Consider the following 10,000-nt stretch of genomic DNA (forward strand, 5'->3'; position numbering starts at 1 on the left):
GTCATCGAATAGTACCGCTATTGCAACTACAGCAACAGTTCCTTGCTCTGACGCGCATGTGCAATGCGACTCAGTCTCTCTGTTTCCGATAAATTATATTTAGATAAATCCTTCCACACCCTACGGTAGGGTCCAGTTAGGCACACACTAGATACGTCAAAAGCTATTCAGAGAGTATAAAAGCCTATTGTGTGTAATTAATAGCCTTATTCATGCAGTATACTAAAAGAAAATGCAAGAAAAAGATCGACATTAGTGATCGAGTACCGTATGTACAGATCGAGAGTACCGATCAACACCCAATATTAAAAATTAATGATTTATCATCACACCTCTAGATAGGTATTGATTAACAACAGAGTAAAACACGACACACCGAGCAATATTGGTAGCAGCCCAACCTACTTGTTGCAAAGTTTGTAAAAAGACAAAACGAAGAAACAAATTTTCCATTACCAGTAGCAGTTGATATAGACTTCACAAACACAGACACTCTCACAATACAATTAATTAGATTAGAGCGCCATTATCTGAAATCTCCATAACTTACTATTACAGTTAAATGATGTATTGTAAGCCGTTAGAGCAGAAAAATACGGGAGACTGGTTGTGAGGTAGCCGGATGTCTACTGCATCGTTTAACCTTTGGCATTCCCTGTCTCGTGAGAGACAAGGGCTCGGATAATTAGTGCACTTGTGTCAATGTAGCTCTTAGGCATGTATTAAATTTAATGTTATAATTTCCATGTCACGGGTTTTATTTATAAAACTTTTGCAAGTTTGTCGTGCATTAAATTTTACATATTTGATAATGATTAAAAAGTTTTCTAGAGTTCTTTTAATTACGGCACATAAATTATTTCAAATTTAATTAGTGTGCAGTAAACATGTAACGTTGTTGCAAGCACATAATAGCACACACTACAATTTGTAGGATATCCTACCACATGTACCAACTTCTCCAATACTCGTAAATTCACAAAACCGTAAGTAAAGCTTGATTGACGGGAATTCTAAACAGCTACTGGATTGCCCGTTACGTTGAAATGAAGATGTGCAGTGTCGCCCGCGTACGTGACAGGTGAACAACGCAGTGGCGTAAGGTGTTCACTAAAAGTACCGTGGATGTAATTATGAGTAAGCAAAACTCTACCTCGCTTGCCAGACTGTAAACAGATTTGCAAAAGTCACGGCCACAGAAAGTTCAACTCCTACACTGAACGAAGGCGCTTTAGATTTCCATCCTTACGTCTGTGCAACGGCGCTCCCGATACTGAATTGTTTGGGCGAACAATACGGATGAGCATCATTTGGTGCCATTGTATATCCACGATAGTATGTTTGTTACATTCTTCACTAGCATATTAAACGCTGAAGTATGACCTATCGAAAGCAAAACAGCCGTACTCAAAGCTATGTCTGTAGACGACTGCGTCCAGCACTGCAGGGACGTAAAAAAGAATTGTGTGCGCTAGCAGTAGTGGCGTGTTCAGTGAATGCGGATACAGAGTTTGGCTGAAGGGGAAGGAGGGCAAGCGACTACATGCAGGCATGACGTCAACAACTTTATGAAGTAAACATACTTAAGAGTGAGAAACGCAGATTTAATCGTCATTCACTGTTTCTCTACAAGCTGCCATCCAGTTAATTTAAATAAAAAACTTTTACTGCAGTACAAAGAAGCAGTCAGGATAAAAAATAGTCGTACTATCTACTATGCCCTGCTCTAGTTGCAAATTACTAGATACATATTTACTTCGGATGGGGTCCTTCCCAACACTTAGAGAAGTTGACAACTCGATACTCTGCTAACCATAGTAATTAAATATTTTGCATGTAGGGGGGGGCAGTATGTAGGTGTGTGTTGTGTTGTGTGTGTGTGTGTGTGTGTGTGTGTGTGTGTGTGTGTGTGTGTGTGTGTGTGTCTGTGTGTGTGTGTGTGTGTGTGTGTGTGTGTGTGTGTGTGTGTGTGTGTGTGTGTGTGTGTGTGTGTGTGTGTGTGTGTGTGTGTGTGTGGTATGTTTGCTATATGGAGGTGAGACTTGGTCCGTTACACAACCAAACTTGCAACGCTTAAATACATTCCACATGCGGTGCATTTGATTGATTCTTGGTGTCTCAAGATGGATTAAAATCAAGAATTCAGAAAATTTAGAACGAGCGTGTGAAGACCCTATTGCTATGACAATACAGAGACAACGATTCCAATGGCTGGGCTATCTGCTGTGCAGGAGTGACAATCGTCCTCAAAAACAACTACTTTGCTGCAGACTTAGTACTGCAGCAAGACCAACACATGGGCCTAAACAGAGATGGATAGATGTTGTCACAAGAGACCTCAGGTCATTACGCATCCGTCTTCATGATGCTGATGATCGTGCTGCTTGGAGAAGCGCTATTACTCTGCGTTGCCATAGTGGGTATGGTGGAATCAAGGTTCAAGGTGTGTGTGTGGGAGGTGTGAATCGGGGTGAGTATGTGAGTGTTAGGCAGTAGGTATGTGGGTGGGTATGTAGGTGTGTTGTTGTTGTGGTTGTTGTTGTTTTTATGTGTGTGTGTGTGTGTGTGTGTGTGTGTGTGTGTGTGTGTGTGTGTGTGTGTATGTGTGCATGCATACGTACATGCATATGTGTGGGGGTGGGGGTGAGTATGTGAGTGTTAGGCAGTGTGTATAGGTTATGGTATATGGTGGTGTGGGGTATTGGGCAGTGTGTGTGTGTGTGTGTGTGTGTGTGTGTGTGTGTGTGTGTGTGTGTGTGTGTGTGTGTGTTGGTGTGTATACGTTTGTAAAAAACATCCAATACCTATGCTCTCTGCTACCTAGATTTGCAGACTGAGGAAGATCACGCCAGACCTTGGGAAGATGTCACCATCTCCGAGCTGAAATCCTTTTTTGGTTGTTTGATTTATATGGGAATTCAGGTCTTGCGTAGGCTAGAGATGTATTGGTCTTTGAAAGACTTCTATTTACAGTCCAATATAGCAAGAGTCTTCACTTTGGTCAGGTAGGTCAGTGTTCACATTTCTTGATTTTAAAAGATTTTTACAGACGGTTGTTACACAGATTTGAAAAAATCTTACGGTTTCTTCACGTGTCGAACCCCAATACCGAGATAGCACCCGGTCAGGAGGGTTATGACAAGCTTGTCAAGGTCCATGTCCTCATTGATGCTTTGAAGAAGTCCTTTAAAGTGGAGTAGAATTTGCCCTTGGACATTGCCGTAGATGAGGCAATGGTTCCCTTCAAGGGTCACATTTCATTTTGTCAGGTTTGCCCTAAAAGTAACATATTTGTGACAATGTGTGTCAACCTGCTTGTGTTCATTTGTACAGTATATCAAGTCAAAGCCACACAAAAACGGCATAAATGTATTTGTGTTGTCGAGTTAAATAACGGGTACATATATGATTTCAATGTTTATGTTGGTGAGTGGGTTTATTTTTATTTAAATTTGTTGGTCCTTCAATATCTATGCTGCAGGCAAGGAGACCAATGTCAATGATTTGAGTGTGAATGATGATGATGTTCCTGGTTTGGCTCCTGACTGTGCGGATGATGATGGTGATGACAGCAATAATGGTGATGATGATGAGTGAGTTTTATATTTGGTGACCGAACTGATGGAACTGAAAAGTTATGATTTGTAGGTACTGCCCCTGCTGCTGCTGCTGCTGCTGGCAGATCAAAGAAGTTTGGCTTATGCTCGCAGGCAGTAATTGATCTCGTGAAAGATTTGGCTGGTCTCGGGCATGTTGTGTACACGGACGACTTCTCCACCAGTCCGGAGTTGTATCGGTGGCTGCTCGAGCGTCGAATTTATTTCTGTGAGACATACAGGCCCAGTCGGACTGGTTTTCCAAATCAGCTCTCATTGAAATTCCACCCTCGCAAAACTCAAGTTGAGAGGGGATACCATTGGTGGTCTGCCAAGGCTGACATGGTGGCATGTGTGTGGTTCGATAGGAGGTAGGTCCTCCTCATGTCAGCTGTTGGTGCATGTAACTGTATGGTAGTATTTCTGTGCAGATATGTTCACATGCTCTCAACATTTCATATCGCAGAGTTGGAGGTTGGGTCACTGCCAACGTGCGTCAGGAAAGATGGCAGTAAGAAAGTTGATATTCCCTGTCCACCAATGCTGCTGGACTACTTCAAAAACATTAGGGGAGTTGACCGTGGCGACCAAATGATATCACTACACAATGCTGGTCACAACAGTGTCAAAGTATGTTGCCTGTTTCTGTCGCTAAGACGTTGTTTACACTTTTTATCACAGGGATGGAAGGCGATACTGTGGTATCTATTAGAGTGTGCCATGCTAAATGCTTTTATAGTGGAAGGAGGGTTTGATGAGAGACATCTGGGTACTGGTCAGAGGAGAGATTACTTAGCTTTTAGGAAAGACTTGGCGCACTCTCTAATAGATGGCTTCAGTAGCCGCAAGGAAGTTCCAGCAAGGAACCTCCAGATCGATCGACTGAATCCCTTCATGGTTCACTTGCCTTGATTTGTGCCGCAGGCAAGGGATTGTGTTTTTTACACAAGCAGGGGTACGACAGCATTCCCGTATTCAATGCACATTGTGTGAACGTCAGTTGTGTGTGGCTCGTGATCGCAATTGTTTCGATGAATTCCATTCCTCAAGGAACTTGTAAGGTATGTAGAAGCGATTATGGCAAATGTACTATGTGCTAATGTGTACAATTTAGGTTGGTGTAAGATTTCATGTGGTGTGTGTATCAGTATTGATAAAAATTTTTTGGGCAGTACGTGTTCTGACCTCCACGTGGTCTGCCCTGGGTAATGCTAACAGGAGCACAACGTCTGAGTATATTTTTTTGTGTTTGTGTGTGTGATCCAAGTGTTTTCAGCATATTCAACCAATTATATTGATCATAGTATTTGCTATAATAGTTTTAACGATATTTTTGCCTCATCAAGTACCCGTCTGCTGCATGATGTTACTGCCAAGCCAGCGGTCATGTCCACCCCAGTCAATGACCAGGTACTCATTTATACTCCTGAGTCGAAAGAAGCAATTGTGTGTAAGTTTCTTGCTTGAGGAAATTATGCCATAGCTTGTCATCACTGTGACTTGAGCTTGCGACTCTTCATGGTCCACCTGAGCTATCGCACCACACACACACACACACACACACACACACACACACACACACGCGCGCGCGCGCGCGCGCGCGCACACACACACACACACACACACAAACTTGCTGTGTCTTCAAGTCTATGAACTTGTGTGGATTTATTTGATCTCATTTTTCTGTGTTTACAGGTTAGGATTGAGATGGTGAAGGTGAGAAAGCGACACAAGAAGTAGTCGCCAGTAGAATCTTGAAAAGAGATGTCATCATTGCAAAGGTGAATGTGCGTGTTTTCTGGTGTGAAGTGCTTATTAGTGTGTGCAGTGAAGTCGGTGGGAGGGTTCAAAGCATTACACACACACACACACACACAAACACACACACACACACACACACACACACACACAAACACACACACACACACACACACACACACACACACACACACACACACACACACACACACACACACACACACACACTTGTCTACCATAGTCACATTGATGTCATTGACACTGTTACATGTTATTAGCTGGAGAATCTTCTATTGGACAGACACGAACACATCAAGCTTGCAGACTTCTGTCTTTGTAAAGAAGACATCACGAAAGACACAACGACCAACACCTTCTGTGGAACACCAGAATATCTAGCACCCGAGGTGACAGCCAATGGTCTGGCAACTTTGTCTCATCAGTGATGGCGAATCAAGTGTTTCTTTGTATTTGTAGGTTTAGAAGAAAGTGATTACGGTCGAGCTGTTGACTGGTGGTGTGTGGGTGTGGTCATGTATGAGATGATTTTTGGTCGGCTGCCGTTTTATATCAGAGACCACGAAGTGTTGTTTGAGCTCATTCTGACTGTATGTGTGAGGTGATGGTTTTGAAATTTGAATGATGCTGATGTGGGTTGTTCTCTCAGGAAGTTTCCTGAACGAGCGTCTTCTTTGTCGAGATCTTTGCTAGTTGGGCTGCTGGAGAAGGATCCACGGAAAAGGTTTGTGTGTGTGTGTGTGTGTGTGTGTGTGTGTGTGTGTGTGTGTGTGTGTGTGTCGTGTGTGTGTGTGTGTGTGTGTGTGTGTGTGTGTGTGTGTGTGTGTGTGTGTGTGTGTGTGTGTGTGTGTGTGTGTGTGTGTGTGTGTGTGTGTGTGTGTGTGTGTGTGTTTCTTAGAGGCTTAGATGGCTTGGTCATCTAGAACGTATTGAAGATCATCGTCTGCACAAGCAGCTGCTTCAGGCGTGGCTATCGTCAACTCGTCCAGCGCATGGGGTCAGACTAAGGTGGAAAGACAGGATTGTAAAAGACCTCAAAATGTTTGGCCTAATAAGCACCTGATCCCAGCTTACGCAGGACAGGCAGAAATGGAAGAACGTCTGTGCTAGCAAAATTAGCTCAATCGTCACTTCAAGAGTAGAACTAGAAAACGTCCAAATTAGTCAGAAGGCTCGTGACAGAGCAGATCCCAGCAGATTTCAAGACCAACAGCCTCTGCTGTGCACTACCTCTGCTGTGCACTACCTGTAAGCGACTGTTTAAGTCACAAACAGGGAAAAAAGACACAATTGCAACAGAGGACAAAATTGCCCAGATCCTCGGGAACGAGCAAAGGTCGGAATCAAGTGCAACAGATGCAGTCGTTTATTCACACGAGAGTGACAAGAAAAGACATAAATGTCATCAATGTATTTAGATTTGTGACGTATTTACCAGATAGAGACTTCCTTTTCCTACGCTTTTTACGTTTCATTATCATTCATGTGGATGGGCAGTTGAAGGTTGAAGGTGTGTGTGTGTGTGTGTGTGTGTGTGTGTGTGTGTGTGTGTGTGTGTGTGTGTGTGTGTGTGTGTGTGTGTGTGTGTGTGCAGAGTGGAATATAACAGTCGGTTATCAGTCATTGACCAACCAACTGGTGTTCCTGACCGACCACAATTTTGCTTTGATCAACTGACAACCCCCATTGCTAGAGCACGATGTCCGACCAAAATTTTTTCTTATATTTCACTCTGGTGTGTGTTGTCACAAGTAACTGTGTCCTTAGCATGCACTCAGCCGGTCTTGCTGTTAACTCAAGTTGATCTATTTTAAGAATGACTGGCTAGTCATGCCTGCCAATGACTGAAATGTAACACAATACAAGTTCCCGGATGTATGTAATACATCAACTCCCTACCGACTATGTGACTGATATTAACAATTAAGAGGTATGCAGTACAACACAATAGTCTAATCTACTAAAAAATTCAGTCTGTCTGGTGCCTTTCTTTTCTTCTGCTGGAATGGCGGACTGGAGTCACTCTTTTGCTCCTTTGTTGATGTTCTAGTTGCTTGAACGTGTGTCTCTAAGTTTTCTGGTCCTGTGCTGATCTCCATTGATGGTACCATCACGTCTTGTTCTTTTTGTTTGTCAACTCCATCTTGTTGTTCTGGTAAATCTGGTGCGACATCCCACTCTTCGGGTTCTCCCAGCAATACCGGTACCATTGCTCTTGAACATCGTTTATCTAGTGGATGTATTGGTTCCACTGGTAGGTCTTCTGGTTCACCTCTTTCATGTCTTTCTGATTGTAAGGTTTTCCGAATCTGATCCAAATGTCGTTTGACTAACCTCCCATCATCCAGTTTGATAGTGTATGATAGGGGGCCTGTTTTGGACTGAACTACACCAGCTACCCAAGGACGACCTCTGATGTAATTGCGCATGTAGACTCTCACACCGTTGTAATAGTCTATCATGCTATTCCGGTTACCCTTGTAGAAATGTTTCTGTTGCCATTGTTTTGTGTACCGTTTGCTCCAAGTTGGGGTGAATCAAATCTAAATGTGACCGTAATTTGCGATCCATTAATACTTCCACAGGTGATATTTCTGTTGTGGAATGCGGTGTAATCCGGTATCTGAACAACACTTGTGTCAAGTGATATGTCAATGTTCCTTGTTTTGCTAGGGACAGTCCTTTCTTCAATACCTGTACTGCTCTTTCCGCCAGCCCATTACTTGACGGATGTTATTACTGTTATAATGTGGTCTATTTCATTCGATTTTACAAAATCGGTAAACTCTTGACTGGTGAATACTGATCCATTGTCTGAAACCAGTTTTTCAGGAATTCCATGAGTTGAAACAATTTTCTTAACTTTTCCTCCGTAGTTTCGTTGTCGCTGATTCTACAGGTTCTACTTCAATCCACTTTGAGTGTGTGTCAATGAGTACAAGAAACATTTTTTCCTAGCAAGGGTCCAGCGTAGTCCATGTGCACGCTCATCCACAGCTGATGAGGCCAAGACTAGGGATGCAAGTAATGGAGCTTTTTGTTGTGCATTCCTTGTTTCTTGACAACTAGAACAACCTTGGACCTTGCGTTCGATGTCCCTATCCCGTTCCGGCCACCAGACTATTGTTCTGGCTAAGTCTTTCATCCGTGCCACCCCAGGATGACCAGCATGTAACTTTACCAAAACTCGTTGTTGCCCATGTGGTGGTACAATCACCCTGTACCCCATAATACGCATCCCTCTTCTATAGATAATTTACTTGCTCTTCACCAGTAAGGAATCAACGCTTCGATTAGTGGTTTATTGGGCAACCACAATGAACATAATATTATATTGTACCCTAGACAGTGTAGGGTCTTGTTCTGTCCATCTTTTAACATCTTTTGCCAATACTGATGGCGATTCCAGTTGCTGTAAAAATTGAATTGTCTCTGGTTAATTGTTCTTGACTGAAATTGTCAATGACTGAAATGTAACACAATACAAGGTCTCTGATGTATATACTAGTGTGTGTGTGTGTGTGTGTGTGTGTGTGTGTGTGTGTGTGTGTGTCATTGTGTGCAATTTTTTTTAGTTTTATCTCTTTGTCCCACTCTCCTCCGATCACGGCAGAAAGCAGTCTGGAGTACAGACGCTATGTAAGGACATTAATTGGTCATCGATTTCAATTAACATATTTGTGATGTAATAGATTACTATTGACACTGACTGTACTTATGATGCATCGGTGTTTGATGAGAATGTAAGCAAAAGTGGAGAAGCAGTGGACAAAGAAGAAGAAGAAGTGTTTGTACACGTGCATGGGAGATTCTAGAGGTAATGGAGTCTACATGTCAATTCTCTAAAATGATAGACTCACTTGCGCAGTACGTTAGAGAGGTCAGTGAAGAAGACTGGAATTTGAAATTGGATTCGTGCATCACTGATTGTTACATTGAGAGCTATAGTTTGCAGTGTATAGATACGTACTGCATTACATAGCTTGTAGTCATTACACACACACACACACACACACACACACACACACACACACACACACACACACACACACACACACACACACACACACACACACACACACACACACACACACACACACACACACACACACACACACACCTAAATATATATACCAAGAGCTCAAAGGGGAGCCATATAGGACCACGCCCCTTTCTGTTGTACGACCCGGATTAGAAGCATCGCTACGCTCGAAAATAAGTAATATATACTAATTAGTTTTCTTATTTTAATTTGTACTCATTTTCTTTTCTTTACAACACGTGGCTTTGTTGCACCTTATAATTTGACCATTAGGCCTATTATCCGGGATCTTATTCGATTTGATTTCCTTTTTTCTTTCTGTACAGTAGCTTCAATAGTAAGAAATGTAGCGCGCGCTAACTGCAAGTACCCGTCATCAGTTTGACTCCAGCTCTGGTTTGAGGTCGTCTGTTTGTCCCTAGAATCAACGAATTGAGTGAATTTGCTAGTGCTGACAGCAACAACGTGTTGATCATTGTCACTGCACTGTTTCTCTACTCTAGACGTACGATTTTGTTGCAACATCTACTTCCGGTTTTCATTTCCGTTTCACCATGTCGGATGAATATGAGCGATACGTTACTCG

The 10,000-nt window shown here is 42.7% G+C and overlaps 2 protein-coding genes across 2 annotated transcripts in view; both read left to right on the plus strand.

The window, feature by feature from the left end:
• The window catches only part of LOC134176354 (RAC-beta serine/threonine-protein kinase A-like), an 8,190-nt gene extending 4,990 nt beyond the window's left edge, over positions 1-3,200 (plus strand). Inside the window, exons 6-7 of the mRNA XM_062643025.1 lie at positions 2,934-3,005; positions 3,065-3,200. Coding sequence (XP_062499009.1) covers positions 2,934-3,005; positions 3,065-3,200 — 208 coding nt within the window. The remainder of the gene's footprint in view (positions 1-2,933; positions 3,006-3,064) is intronic.
• A 6,768-nt stretch (positions 3,201-9,968) lies between these two features.
• The window catches only part of LOC134176355 (uncharacterized), a 7,074-nt gene continuing 7,042 nt past the window's right edge, over positions 9,969-10,000 (plus strand). The window contains exon 1 of the mRNA XM_062643026.1: positions 9,969-10,000. This exon is cut by the window's right edge and continues 323 nt beyond it. Within this exon, the coding sequence (XP_062499010.1) occupies positions 9,969-10,000 (32 nt within the window).

Source organism: Corticium candelabrum, chromosome 2 (genome assembly GCF_963422355.1).
Source record: "Corticium candelabrum chromosome 2, ooCorCand1.1, whole genome shotgun sequence".
Classification (NCBI taxonomy): domain Eukaryota; kingdom Metazoa; phylum Porifera; class Homoscleromorpha; order Homosclerophorida; family Plakinidae; genus Corticium; species Corticium candelabrum.